The sequence below is a fragment of the Dermacentor albipictus genome, chromosome 1 (assembly GCF_038994185.2).
Source record: "Dermacentor albipictus isolate Rhodes 1998 colony chromosome 1, USDA_Dalb.pri_finalv2, whole genome shotgun sequence".
Taxonomy (NCBI): Eukaryota; Metazoa; Arthropoda; class Arachnida; order Ixodida; family Ixodidae; genus Dermacentor; species Dermacentor albipictus.
The window spans coordinates 58,204,032-58,219,726 of record NC_091821.1 but is presented as its reverse complement, the minus strand read 5'-3'; the positions used below and the strand labels follow the sequence as shown (position 1 = coordinate 58,219,726).

At 49.1% G+C, this 15,695-nt stretch overlaps 1 protein-coding gene across 1 annotated transcript in view; it reads right to left on the bottom strand.

Annotated features, from left to right (window-relative positions):
- Positions 1–7,906: 7,906 nt before the first annotated feature.
- LOC135899307 (uncharacterized) overlaps positions 7,907–15,695 on the bottom strand; it is a 69,132-nt gene continuing 61,343 nt past the window's right edge. Inside the window, exon 3 of the mRNA XM_065428545.1 lies at positions 7,907–11,989. Within this exon, the coding sequence (XP_065284617.1) occupies positions 10,292–11,989 (1,698 nt within the window). The 3' untranslated portion in view covers positions 7,907–10,291. The remainder of the gene's footprint in view (positions 11,990–15,695) is intronic.

Genomic DNA, 15,695 nt, shown 5'->3' with positions numbered 1-15,695 from the left:
CTTTCCATTATATAGATGTGCTAACTGTGGAGGTAATTAGTGCGATTAGCTAAATTAGTTAATGAATGGCTCGGGTTTTTTTTTTTTGCAAGATATGTACGCCTGGGCAAATAATTTATCTGTACTAAGGTAATTCGAGTAAATGTTGTTAGCTTTCTTAAAGAAGTGTTCAAAGTACCAAAATAGAGAGAGAGAAAAAAACACTAGATGCTAGATGGCTATGAAAAACACGAAGCAAGCGTTATCTATACTCCACAGCATCGATTTCAACTCCACAGGCTGTTCGTACGAACTACCTCAGTCCAAGATGTTCCGTTCGTCTTTAGATACATTGTGAAGGGAATTAAAGTGAACATATGTGTACTTATTTATCAGTTTATAGTGGAGGTTAATCTGGTTCAAACATTTTAGTGATCGCCGGGCTCTACTGTGCATTGTTCCGTTAAAGTTTATTTTATTGGTAATGACTTGAAATTTTAACATTATATAGACTTTCCTTCTACCTTACCGGCGAACTTAAAGGGACTCTAAAGAGCAATTCAGACTAGCAAATTATTCTTTTAACACCATACATGCATTTACATGACGGGAAAATGTTCACTATGTAACATTGAAAATGAAGTTCCAACTTTCCTTCCTTCTATTTCACACCGAAGCGCAGCAGTGGTACGGCACTGCGACGTTAGAGATATCAAAGCAAACCGCTCTTCCTTTTTTTCTTTTTTCTTCTGCAGAAAAAAATTTTTTAGAACTTGTTAGCTAGAGGGTTTCGTTTCTTCGGAATGATATGGGCGATCCTTGATAATCGATAAGCGCCTAGCTGGTTCCGAGCAGTGGCTGTCAAATCGTATGACGCCAAGGAGAGCTAGCGCCAAAACATCAGTGTGGTGTCAACATATGTCTTCACGTTTCTGCATCTTCATGGCCTATCTAGCTTCCTACCGAGGTAAGGGCATGGCTTTTCTGCTATTATAGAAGCATAACTTACTGATGAAGTCGAGGGTCTGCCGCAATCTGGTCTGGTTGGGATGAATCATGGCGAAAACGGGAAACAGATGTCAACCAAGGCGAATTTTTTTAAAAACTGACGTTCATGCCCCGCCCCCAACCCGCCGCGAGAGCCTTGTTCACACTCTCGAACATTGTGAACAAAGCTCCCGTGTGAGGGCCGAAACGTTAGTTAGAAAAAAAAAGTCAAGTCACCTGGGTCGGCGCCCGTTTCCTCTTTTCGCGATAACTTGCTAATACAACTTAATTTATTTTTCTGGTTAGTGTCCTTTCTTTTTTAAAAAGAACTAACTTATCTGGGACCAGAATGGTTCAGATGACACGCTCTTTTTTAGGAACTATGATACCTCTGTGTCTGGAATATTTTTCATTCTTTGGATTCCATCAAAATTTCCACCAGCCATGGCTGTCAATATCTACACGAATGACTTACCGGATGTGATACACTGCTCATCGTTTGACACCTACCTGATCGTTGTCGATACGTACGTGTCTCGTGTTCCCAGACAATCTCTGAGCTCGCCTCCGCAAAAGCGTGCGTGTGCTCACTGCTTTTGCCATGTCGGCTGTATTTCCCATTCGTCCCACCAAAACCACCATGCTATAAAGTCCACTTCAAATGCCAACAGCGTTCGGCATACGGCGCGCACAACACCCCGCGTCGCGAAGCAATATTTCCCTCGAGGAAAACTATAAAATCCAGCAATAAGTCTAGTTGGACTTGGTAAAGCATTATTTGAAAACTCTTACTATCATTCGCTTGGCGGGAAAAAAAATCATCATTACTGGGAGAAAAAAAAACGATCGTTTTCTCTCCCTCAACTCTCTCTCTCTCTCTCTCTCTCTCTATTCTTTTTTAAAGAGATTTTGCGCTGAACCCTCAGCTCTAGCTGTTATGCGTATGCTTGTATGAAGTCACGGATGTAAGCCTCGCTTGCTGAAATGAGTCTTTGATTACTTTAGAGCGATGCGATGTGCTTCACCGATAAACAGTTCACTAGTATACAGAGCCAGACGATGTCAAAATTTGCGGCGTTACGTCGAGCTGACGGGGCATCGTCTTTCCCGGCTTACCGAGCCTCCTATCACTGGCCGCTTCGTAATTGCAGAAGCATAACTTACTCACACGTTTTATTTTAATGTTACTCCTTAGCGTCCCTTTAATACAAGCGTTGCCGGGCTGGTTGGCACAGGACAGTTGCTACTCGTAACTCAAGTAGCACCTGTCCTGCGTGTTTCCTTCCTGCATGCGCGCTATATATTCATTCGCCCTTAGATCCTTTAAGAATATGCACTCACGCGATGTCCTGGTTTTGAGATCCGTCAGGCCCGAGTTTTGAAGTCGAGTATGCCCGCGTTCGATCTCGCACGCGAACACGCACGCACGTAAGAGGGTAAATCCAATACATTACAGCTATCGCTTGCAAACGAAAGGAATCACAGAAGCGGGCCTCTCCCCAGAACATATCATATTGCGGAAAAGCCAGATTTACAGGCGCTTGCTATACATGCGCAGACACACTCGACACCGCGCAGAAGTTAGCATATGCGGACTAAGAAAAGGGTGTGGGAGCCACTCTGTAAGTTTCATTTCATTGCGTAAGCTGCTTCCGAGTACGTATGTTCATACCATTCAGAACGCCCGGCCGAAACTTTCGCTTTGGTTTCCTTGAACGGTACCAAGCCTCAGTTCACATCATGGCGGTTCGCATGTGTAAGTCGCCAGTTTTCCGTTGCTGTTTTGTATGTCAAAGTTTACATTCAGATCATATTTGTGTCCGGTTATTTTTGTTTGTAAAGTGTCAATGCTTGCTATGCTTGCTATGCTGGTACAATTTTTCTCGGCTCTGTCACTCAGCCGTGTGAATTTCAGTCATTCACCAAACCATCGCAGTATCACTGTTTTTAACATGAGAGGCAATGAATTTAATTCTATTTTTCTGTTTGTTTTGCAGTTTTATCATTCCCCGTCCTTTAATCGTTGTTTTCGCACGTTTTATTGCCAAAACACAACCTGAGGGCGTCTTGTAGGAAAGCAGCTGCTGACATCACTTGCACTGCCTCGTCACTTTTTGTAGTCAAGGCGTGTCTCGCACGTGCAACAAACGCGTGATCACACATTCTGTGAAATGAGACGAGAACATGTATCTCTTGTGCACGAACGAAAGCATAACGGTACGCATACGTCACCCGGAGGCAGGTATAGCTATGGTCACCTACAGCAAAGCCGGAGAGGCTGGGAGCATCAAGCTTCCTGCTACTATACTACTACACCTCTCGGGGAAATTGAAATTTGTTTCAAAAATAATGATAATGAAAATAAGAGAAACCCTTCAGCACGCGCAAACACGAACTATCATAACTTGCTATCGCAAGTATAAGAAGAATAACGCAGCAATAATATGTGATTCGAGTTGCTCCGCATAAAAGCTTCCCTAATATTTTGGGTACCTAGTCCGTACTAATAAAGAAGGATCTCGTGGTAATGAAGAATGTACTTTTATGAGTTTGCATGGTCAAATATTGTCCCATGTGCCAGAGTGGTTGTTGCCCAGTGCCCTAAGTTTGAAGCTCCCTTCTTCGTTGGGCATAAAGGGGGCAGTCCAGCAGCATGTAGACGACACGTCTTTGTCCACCGTACTCAGGCACACGGCGCTGAGTTTCCATGATCAATTTTATAAGGAAATAGATTAGTGTAGTCGAAAGCGGATGAAAGAAGGTTTATACACTTCATGGCACTTTAGCAGCCAACAGGAATCGGCACAAACAAAAAGAAAACGAAAATAATATATTTTTCTTTCTCCGTGTGTTGTATCGTGTGCGCCGCTACAACGCGTACGTTCTAATTATCCCGGTTTACAATTCTACATTTCGTGGGCGCGTGACGTATATACACAGAATACCAGTCCATTCGCTAAGTTATACAGTATGAATCATCTAGCCCCTTCGTCGTACCATGCTACAGATGGTTTTCTCGCATGGTTAATGTGTTCCTAACATCGTGAGTGAAGAGCTGAATGGTCTATTCTTTTCAACGCTTGTGTGCACTATTCGCCAATTCACCTACTCCTTCATTTCCAAATATGCGAGTATGACTAGGAACCCACTTAAATGCAATTCCTTTACCGTGTGTTTCCGAAGCGTGCGCAAACTCAGCAGCTTCGCGATGATTTTACTGTGTGCACTGTGTGCCCGTACATTGCCGAGAAGCTCAAGTGCAGACCGTGAACCTGCGAAATCGACCCATCTGTCTGGAGGTCGAGTCGTCGCAATAACCTTGTCGCGCCCGGAAGCACTTACCGTGGAACACCGCCCAGTGCCGACTGGTGGCTTCGAGCATCAGTTCTTGTCTTCCCGTTTTATAACCGGATGGAAGTTGTCATCCGCCTTAAAAACACGCACATGCGCGCCCCCTACATGGCCGGCGCCAACTTGCGCAACCTCAAGCCCCCGATACGTTCGGCGCAGACCGAGGACAGCGGCGAGCCAGTGCGCGCTCGATTCATCGGAGAGGCAGGCTTGCCCGACATCTCTTTCTCCGCGAGCTCGGAGCTAATTCCGCGGCGTATGTAGTACACGCCGAGCGGCCGCGCGCTCTCTCATCCTCCGCTGCAGCCTTGGCCAGCGCGAGCAGTCCGGGTCACTCGGTTGCCGTATAGCCTTCAATTTGCGCGCGCGCTCGCTCCAGGACCGTGGGCCACGGCCGCCTCAGCAGCGGCACTAGAGAGTGGGCCACCGGTCGTCGCGCTGCTCAATGCCAAGGGCGAGCGCACGCCGACATCGTTTAGCCCTCGTAAAGTGCCCGCCAGACCAGGAGAGAAAGAGAGACAAGGCCCGCAGGGAAAGAAGAGCGGGTCGTAGGAAGGCCCCAGGAGGAGAGGCTGCCGAGAAAATGGCACTTGCTGGCGGCGTCATCCACAGCTTGCAACCACTGAAACATTTCTTGCTCTTTTTACCCGATGCTGTATACGGACAGAAAGCAACTGCATAGACAGATTTTGGTTCCTTCTTTTTTTTTCTTTTACAAGGCGGTGGTAAGAGGGTTGAAGGCTGGAGCGTCCATGAGACTTCTAAAGAAGCGTGCCTCCTGCCACGTAAAATAGCAACGCCGCTTCTTCGCACGGATCGCGCAACGCGCCGACCATCTGGTGCACGAGTGGGCCTTTGTCCGTGCAGACCCGCGTTCGCCCTCCGCGCGCTCGCTGCGCATATTTGGCAGCACGTTTCTTTTCTCGCATCGTCAGTACTTACCCCCTCCCCCCTGGGAGCTGCTCTCCATCCATTTCGAATGCCGGAACGTATTCAATTCATCCGCCTCGAGGACGAACCTGCCCCATTGTTTTCTTTTCTACTTTAGTGCGGTGAAGGCGCTCCATTTCCCGTGGCACAGCTCGTCCGGTGCGGAGTACACGGCGCACATAATGGCGGCACTCTCCCCCCTCCCTGCCCCATCTTTTGCCGACGCAGTCCGGTTGGTTATATAATTCCTTAGCGCATTTCGTGAGTCTTGAAATGACCCGCTGAACGAGCTGTGGCCTCTTTTTTTATTATCCCGCTTTTCTTAATAACTTATTTTCACTCCAGTAAGCAACTCCTTGCTTCGCGTGCCGTCGCTTCTCGCGATAGTTTCTTTCGTGGTCGTCGCCTGCAGTGGCTATCCTGCCCAGAGTACTGTGCTGATTCGCATGCCAGTATTCCGCCGAAGGGAGGCCGCTCTTGGAACGCTGATGGCGCATTGAGATTTTGATGCCATGGTTATTCTGGATGTCGCCTGCGATCAATGGTGGCTGTGACATTGATCCACGCTATACAAATGGCGCATTTTTTCTGCAGCCACTGCGAATTCTTGAAATTGTTAGCCTTCGAGCAGGGAACTAAGCGCTTAAAAAGTGCGTCATCAGAATCGTCCGCTCGCACCTGCTCAGCTATTACAATTCACTTCGCAGACAGAACACCTCAATGCAAACGGAAATATTTTCTCCTATTTTGAATAGCGGCGCCAAGCTGCACGCATGCTGCAATTATTTATCATCTTCTTCCATCCCAACTGCGACGACTGCACCCGTCTTTCTTAACTTCGATTCCCCGAGTCCATGCACGGGCTTAGATAGAGTAATATCTCACTTTTTAGACTCATTAAGGGCACCTTCGCGTACTATACGCATGCCTACGCGCTGAGTGACTTCAAGGCGCAGCCTTCAAAGCAGCGAGTCTCTATAACCGTGCCTCGCGAGCCGCATTTTTCTCGTGCAGTATTCACGCGCACTAGCACCGTGGCACGTTCCAGTGCCCGTGAAATCCGATGCACGCCCGCCCAAATCACGCGCAATCGGCGCACGCGCGCCTGACGTGTACTGCGCTTAAACGAGGGCGTCTCGCTGGCGACGCTTCGGCGTTGTTTGCTGGGGCTTGGTGGAAGGAAGGAGGGCGGGGTGGTGGCGCTGTATGCGTACCGATACAGTGACGCAAAAAAAAAGTAAAGTTATCGAGAAAAGTTGGGGAACGAGGGGGAAGAGAGAGAGAGACGATAGGAGGAGAGAAACAGTGGCGTCATCCGTCTGGCGTGTTTGTCTCATCGGGGCCGTTCTCTTCTTTAGCCCCGAAACTCGCCCATTGGAACGCATGGAGCGAAGCGGATGAGCGTTCCGCATCGTTAACCCGCACGTCGTCCCGCGCAGCCCGCATGCGAGCAGCACACGCGGCGGCAGCCTGCACGCTCTGCTGGCTCGTCTTTTTTCGGGCACGCTCTCATCCACTGCCGCGGCGTCCGCGCCTCCGCGAGCCCACATTTCCGAAGGCAAACGGGGCCGCCGGGCGAAAATGCGTGCGGCCACCTTGATGCGCGGATGCAATCCATCGGACGCGCTGGCGGCAACCACGCCGCGCTTGCGGCTCCGTGTGTACACGCGCGCAGCAAATCTGGACGCAAGGTGGATATAACGCGGAAAGGAGGGCGTGAGGGGATGTCTGAAAAAGCGTATATATACAAAATGTACTCTCTTGAGTTCCCTTTGTCTTTTTCTTTTCTTACTGCGTCTGCTGCGTTAGACGGAGCGAAGCGAAGCGGTGCAGCGGATTTGAGTTGAAGAGTCCGGTTAAGATACACAAGGAGAACACAAGTCCTCCTACGAGGAGTTGTGTTCTACGAGGAGAAAAGTATACTTTCTGTGTTCCAGAGGCTGCGACTGTATTGCTGGGCTATGTTGTTGGGCTCCTGTAGTTCTCCCTAGCGATACAAAGCTGCGCAAGGGGAGGGCTCCTGTTCTCACTCTATACAGGACTGTGTAACGCAGGGGATGCAATAAGAGGCCTACAAGCCGGACTCCTCTCGTGAGGAGCGCAGCAGCCGGAGAACTTTTGAAAGAGCGCTCGCTCACGGTGTGCGAGTGGAGAAGGGTGAAGCACCTGACGCTTGCGTTGGTTTAAGCCCTTCAGATGAGAGTGAAATACGCTAACGCAAGCGTGAAATAAAGATGTCACATCAAAAGAGCAGTTAGCGGCTTTCATCTTCGCATACACACACACACACAGAAATGTGCACAAAAATATAAAGAAAGTAAGATTTGCTCAAAGATGCACTGCGAAGAACAGAGAAAGCGCAAATGCAGAGGCGCATTACATTATCATGCGAAACACAGTAGACATACTGCGTGAAATGTCAAGGAAACGACAGTCCTCCTTGCATTCATATGCACTCTTTAACATGTGCTTGACAACAATTATTACCGCGTCATATCACGGACTTGCGATTCTAACGATGTAGGACACTTCTTGAGGCGCAGTTCAAGACATAACTCCGTCAGACTGGGAGTTGTGCCTTGTACAGTAACCTCAATAGCAGGATGCCCGTTCGAGCACAAAAGAAAAAAAAGGCCGTAGCGGTCATTTGTTTCTATGTTTATTAAGGTCATTCGTCACCATATCATGGCGCTAACACGCTACGGGTTTTTTGTACGCTCGTAGCGAAAAGCAGCGCGTGACTGGGCGTAGTGACAACCTAGGCATGTTACAAACCTTGCAAATTCATTTGAAGTGCATGTATACGACAGTTTAAAGAAAAACAAAAATTAAAAGAACGTAAACATCATTCCCACCAAGCCCAGTTTTGCTCCGTAGTACAGCAGAGTAAAAACTTCCTACTGCAGGGCGTTTGAATGGATGGTGCAACATGGACAGACAGATAGGCGGGAGAGAACAAGAAGATGATGAAGAGCTGTACAGAAGGCGACGTGACTGGGTACACAGCGGGAAAAGCGCTGCGCGGTTCTTTCGCGAAGACTGTACCCGCACCTCTTCGCCTAGCAAGGAAACTCTGCGTCCGTCGTCCCTATCACACTTGTTAAAGACACGCAATTCCTGCTTGTCGGTCAGTAGGTAGGAACACGAGACTTTTCCAGCAGTTGTTAGCAGCGAAGAGAAGGCTTCGCCATGTGTTTAAAAAAATAATAGCAAACGTCCACACCAAGTGCAGTACCTATACCTTCTACGAGCCCTTTGAGGGCAACAAAAGCGTTCTGAACAAGTGTGACTGGGACAGTGCATTCAGTATATCTCTATAGTACAAAGTCATCAAGAGAGAGAGACACACACAATGCCCCGTGAGACGAAACAAAACCGACATCCTGAAGTGTTTGTTTCACTGAGAACAACCGGCCCCCTAGTTACACATGGAGGGCGGAGACCACACTTGGACAGTGCTTGAAACTTCAATGCCTGGCAGGATTCCGGCATGACAAGGCTTCCAAGCCCGCTTCCAGTGGTTCCGTGGAATGTTCTGTCATTCAAAGCTGTGATAGTCGCCCCGCTTCTCGTCCCGTAGCTGGAGCCAGGTGGAAGCTAACCGTGCACTGCATGCACCCGTGCTCCTAAAGGTCCAATCGGCTACATCTTAAGAGTGCGGACACAGAACCCCGTGTTTGCGGTCTCTTTTTTTTTTCAGCATACAAAATAAGAAGTTGCAGTATATACCGCCGGCTTACAACTCCGAGCAAGAAATAAGAACAGAAAGCGTTGAACAAGGACACTCACACACGTTCAGGAACAATGCATTCAAGTAAGAAGGCCGTAAAACTAAGAGTCCAGGTCCCACGGTGCAACACTACTGACGATTAGTGTCCATCAACTTCAACAACAGGATATACGCGTACGCTTGCAACAACAAAATAGCACGGTGGTATTGCCAACACGAAATAAATATGTTACAAAAAAGAAGCGCGGACAGGCAAGGCTGCGAATCTATCGCGTTGCACACTGCATGCCATAGCGGACGTCTATACAACAAAAGAATATTTAAAAAAAAAGAAGAGGAAACATACGTCGGCGCGTGCGCGTCACTGGATGACTAATATTCTCCTGAATGCATGAAGATCTGGCAGCAGCAAAACTGAAGCCGTTGTCTTGAACATGCCGCGCGCAGCTATGCTGTTTCCAGAACAGCCAGAACGATTTGCCTGCGTACCTGAGCACAAAACAGCGCTAACGACGCATACCTTCGGCGACGGTATATGCCGTTGCCATTTGTTTTATAAGCTCTAGAAAGTGGTTATTTCTTTATGGCGCTCTCACTGATTTAGTGCTAATCGCACGCTGTGTTTGCAGAAAACTACGAATGGCTCTGCCATTTCTTTCCAGGGCCCATCTCCTCATTTTGCGACTGCGCCAGCGGCTAGGCTCTGAAAAATTTGTTCCTGAAATTTGGTCACGTATGTCCATTAAAACCTCGGTAAGAAGTCTTCTGGAGTGTCATTATCTACCTGCAACAAAGAGCGATGATGAGGGCATTAATGTATACAGGAAATGATGATTGTCATCCTGCAATGAAGTATCTTCCCAAAGGAATGCCCGAAGCAAATAATATTCTCAAGACTGTATGGCATTTGACGCCGCAGAGGGGGAAAAATAATAAAACTCCCGCGACCTCATATGCGTTCCTTTCCGTGCACTATTTGGCTGGCTCTGCTTGCCTGCGGGTCACGTGACGTTAGGCAATGGCAAGAAGAGGGACTATTCCTCGCCGCTATGTTCGACCTTGTTAGTCTAAATGCGACTGGCCAAGTGATACTGTCGCAGCAGATCAGTCAGCTCTATCGCATTGTTCTTTGCTCTTCCTACTCAGTTTAAGGCAATTGCCACACCGAAATTCACGTCACAGGCCTCACGATCCCCCACGGCCTGTCGTCGTCGTTCACGCTGCGCCTGCGTCTTCCACGCTCGTGCTTGCGCGGAGGCAGGAGCATCCGGGGAAGACGCAGGAACCGCAGCGCTGGTGAGGAGCATGAGGTCTTCACTGTGGTGTGATGGCCACCTTGACGAACTCGGGGCTGTCGTAGGAGATTATCTGATCGTGGTTTTTGCTGTTCGCAATGTGGCGCACACGCACGAAGAGGAACGAGGCGACCAACATGGATACAATGAGCAGCAGCAAGAGCACGATGAGACCCGCAGCAAAGCCAGGGAGGGAGATGCAAATGTTGCCGTCGGCCGAGGCGGAGCGGCTGCTGTACACGTCGACGAGGGTGTCGTTGTCTCCGGTAGGCAGGTTGAAGGCGACGTCACCCGGTGCCACCACCTGGATGACCTTCTGCGTCTGGATGTCGGTCGCGTCGGCACCAACCTCTCGCCGGCGCCGGCGAGCGTCGTGCGAGCGCGGCATGCCGCCCGTGTGCGCGATCGCGTAGCCCGTGTTCGAGTGCACCACGTCGTTGTCACTGGGAAGCTGCTCGCCCTGTCGGTTGTAAAAGACGGGAGGCGAATTCTCCTTGGGCGGGTCCGTCGACACAGTGACGGCGCCTTGTTTCTTGGTCACGGAGACGGTCTGCTTTTGCGACTCGGACGGCTTGACGAAGTGCGCCTTCTGCTCCGAGTACGCCGACGAGGGGTCGCGCGGTGCCGGCAAGTAGTGGCCGCCCAGTGCCGCGTCGCCGTCGCATTTGGGCTCGGGACACTCGTAGCGGCACACCTGGATGACACACTGGAAGTGCACATTCATCGAGTCCGGGAACTTGAAGGCCTGGAAGTAGGCGTATGACACGACCGACGCCGAGGCACCGAAATTTTTGATCTTCTGGAAGCGGCTCATGATCTTTGGGCGTGCTACGCATCCGTATTCGTCGACCAGCACGATGGGCTGGTGCTTACCATCGTGTGCAATGCAGTTGCGCACAAGCATGTCGAACTTGTTCTCGTCGTCCTTGATGGCCAGAACCATGGTCATGGTCTGGCCGATTTTGACGATGCCGGCAACCTCGCTGGCCCAGGGTCCTTTGCCCACCTGGATCTGCATCCAGCACTGGATGTTGTCTCCAAGAAAGTTGGCAGTCACTGCGTCCAGCATGTCGACGTTGAAGGGACGAAAAGTGACAGCCTTCTCGTAGAAGTCGTACCACGTGCAACGTAGCCGGCGTGCCTGATCCCAGATCTCTTGGACCTGCGGGTCGTACTGGACGATGATGGTGTCTTCGATGAACACGCCGCTGCCGAGGTTGTCGTAGCCACCCTGCTGGCTGCTCGACATGCCGCAGCTGCCCAGGAAGATGTCGAAGTTGACGGCGATGTGTCCCGTGTTCGGCGGCAGGTGCACACACTTGGGGTCGCTGTAGTGGCCTTTGCTGAAGATCATTCCGTGGAATGGCCGGTCGAACTCGAGGAACACCTTCATGTGATTCTTCTCGCACTTGACATTGAGACTCTTGATCTGTGGCATGTCGGGCCGGCCCAGGGGCCACGGATCGCCCGGATCCTGCGGCCCCACGGCCGCCACCGCGTGGTGGTCACCGTGGTGGTCGCCGTGGTGGTCGCCGTGGTGGTCGTGGATCGGTATGACAGGCACGGCGGCAACGTGACCAGCTGACGCCTCGTGGTGCGGCCGCTGCTGCGGCGGCTCGGGAGGCTCGTAGCCACCACCTCCGCGATGCTCGGCCGGGATGTGCGCCGTCTCTTCCTGCTGCAGGTCCTGCGCCTTGTCGATCTCCTTGGCCCACACCTGCGCAACAAAAATAAAGCCAGGCTCACTCGCCATCCACGTAACGGAATCGGACGCACACATTGCATTCACGTAAATGGATCGTGTTAATTCTTTTTTTTCGCAGCAGCCGACGCACTAATGGTGTGCTGGAACCAATAGTCCTGTATATAACGTGAGAAACAGAGACAAAATAAATTACGTGTATTCTCAGAACATATTCGAAAGCCGCAGCATGGGACCAGCTTGCCTATACTATAAATTGAAACGTGCGACAAATGTTTGCTGCTTCCTCTACATTATAATGTGCGTCCTTTGCGCAAACCTACGATATAATGTGGTGTCCGGAATGCCACAATGTGCATACAGCACACACTTACTGCAATGCACAATGGGGCTTTCCAGCATAGCCTGGCACAACGATCACCAGCCCGTCGTCTCGTATAGAGAACATTACATTAACGTGTGCAGAGAGAATAGAGACTCACGAATTCCGGCCCAACTGGCCTTCTAAATTTGAAATATATCCCCGACAACCTGTGAAAACAAACTTTTAAGCCTTTCATGTCTTTGGTCTTAATGGTGACGGTATCCGCAAGAAAGACGCGCTTATTTTGCAAACATGACATTATGAAATCTTCTACTGTGAGGTTAAGGTTTCCCATTTCATTTAAGGGGTTGTCACTCAAGACGACGTAGGCGCGCCTTGTTCAAGTTTCAGTAAAAAAGGCAAGCACTATGATCCAAGCGAACATCTGGATTATTCTTGCTACGACTGCTCATAACGTTATAGGGTAGGCTGCAGCAATTTGCAATCTGTGTGCACTATACAGTTCATTGCAAAGAATGTAACACTGAAGCGCCTAATTAGCCTTGCCCGTCAATCCATGCTCGCGGCACGTATTGTTGCTGGAAGCTATCGTGTATAGTAAAGTACACCGGCAACATTTCTTTGTTTTTATTTCACGTTCAGCGTTCCGGCATTGCACGAACTGTGGTGCTTTACGGCGTACTCGCTCATACAAACAGTACGTAAAGTATATTTCATGTGAAATATGTTGCTGTAAGAGAGGGGGAAAAAGCGTCAGAATGTTAATCTGTTTTCATGGTTGATTAAATAACGGCCCGCCCCCGTAGCACGCATCCCTTCATTCGTGGAACCCGACAGCGTGTCGGACATGCCATTTAACATGGCCGGATGGTGACGTCCGACTAGAAAAAGTCATTGATATTTCCATTTCAAGGAGAACAACATATATGCGCTGCGTAGAGGTGATGAGTTTTCCGACTCATCGCGTGTGTAGATAAATTCTTAATAGAATAGGTTTGCCGGCAGCCAAACCATATGGTACGCAAGAAGTGCCTAATCGTATGTTGCGTCCGAGTTGCCTGGTCACGCGCGCTCAGTCAGAATTGAGATCTCTTTTGTCGCTAACCGCGGGTCAATAATCCACTGTGCGACTATTAACAGGAAGGAGCGTGGCTGATATCCTCTGCTTGCCGAAATTCTTGCAGCGTAGCCCACATTTGCATCACGCGCATGGGAGTGCTTCGCTCTAAGATACGACGGCGTATTTCGACGCCTTTATGGATTCGAAAATAAAGAAAACATCGTGGAGCTAAATTGACTTTTGAAAGCGCACGCCTTCGCGCATACTAATAGCACGACTCGGTAGCTGCGGATTACATACGAGTTTCCTTCTTCGTGCCGAAGACCGTGTCGCCCTTCACCTTCTAAGGCGATAGAGCCTGAGTGTAAGCGACCCGTGTCTTCGCGGTCCTCGTCTGTGCGCACACACACGTAGATGACGGCGCCGAATGATTTTTTTTTAATCATAGGGTTTTACGTGCCAAAACCACTTTCTGATTATGAGGCACGCCGTAGTGGAGGACTCCGGAAATTTCGACCACCTGGGGTTCTTTAACGTGCACCTAAATCTAAGTACACGGGCGTTTTCGCATTTCGCCGCCATCGAAATGCGGCCGCCGTGGCCGGGGTTCGGTCCCGCGACCTCGTGCTCAGCAGCCCAACACCATAGCCACTGAGCAACCATGGCGGGTATACGGCGGCGTATGGTACCGGTGCCGTTTTCCTATACGGATGTACAATCCCTGCTATTTTAGATTTAGCAATCGAGTTCATTTCTTGTCAGAAAACATTGTACAAGCAGAACGTCATACAACTTTCACATTTATGCCGCTATGATCAGAGTGAGCCAACGCACTCGACGTTTTCTTTTTATTTTTTTGTCGTTGCTCTATATCCTCCTGAGACCCCTAAATATACATTATTATTGCACGTCGCTTTCAGTTGCCATCAAAAGAAACTATGAAGTAATTACACAACGTTTACGACCAGGATGATGAAGTCAGATGCATGCAGAACTGTAGGGACGTGGTTTAATCATATTGTTTACATCAGCTTTCGAGGAAGTCGTCAGCAATTCGAGCTAAACGGCTGTATCATTGCAAACGACGAAAAGCGACTGTGAAGTACGTTCCAAATACCGCGAGGTGGCATAAAAATTGAGGACGTATCATCAAATGCAGTCTTTACTACAGCAAACATGAGGAGATGGTTTCTTTGTCCATATCTCGCTTCTGGCATCTAACCGTGGTACTAAAAAAAAAAATGTGTTGTTCAAGTTCGCAACATATCAGTATATGTAATAAGAATCGAATCAAAAGTGATTATGTAACTGAAAAATTGCCGCGCGACTGGTCGCTGGAGGAACTTCGCAAGCATTCGCGGGCTTCTTTCACGCTCGGAAAAACATTTTTATGCAGTTCGTGTTGAGCAACAGAAAGGTGTATCGGGAGTTTTTCATGTTGCTCTGCGATTCTCTCATTGACCCTTTTCATCTATTTATGATATTTGAGAAGTTTCCTAATTGATTGAGACTAATAATCTAATTAGGTGGAATGCAAGAAATAATCTGAGCATCTCCAAGCGACGGCAAACAACATTAACTTGGTACTGTCCAGTCCAGCATTTGCATATATCTACAGTTTGTCTGAAGTTACGCGGGACACCTCATATAAGCGGTAATTTTGAGTTTCAAAGTGTTGCCAGGTTTTGGACGTATTTTAGAAGAATATAAAGTTTTAGGTTTGTTCGCCATATACAACGAACAAAAACACATATGCGCCTGTGGCATCAAACACCTGTGAGAAATCCAGCACGTATGATAAACGCATGGATAATCCGAAAATCCTTAAATTGTCACATTTTAAGCCGACAATTAAGCGTCTACCGTTCTATTTACTTTAAAACGTGAAGCCTATATTCGGCGGAATACGACAGATAGACCGGTGTTGTTGCAATCGGCTTGATCTAAAAAGAGTTCCGTGCTCTGATTCAAGATCATCCCGCGTGCGCGCGTGCGTGCAGGACGTAAATGCGACGCAGTGCAGCAGAACGTGTAACGGTTATTTTATACACGCCGGTGTATCCGCTACATGGCTGACGCTTGCGATCTGGCGTGCTCAATCTTTGCTTCTGGCTATACGCACACATCGCTGGGCCTGTCAGTGGTTGGGGTTCCTTCCTCTCGTGCTGTCCGATGCCGCCCCGTATAGCATGGGAAGCATGCGATCGGACGAGTTGTGCTCGCGGATTTATTCTCCGCGCGCGCACCTAATGGACCGGCGCGAGATCGGTCATCTTGGTAAATAAGCCGTCAGCTATTCCTTTTTTTATTATTTATTTCTTGGTTTTGGCTTACCG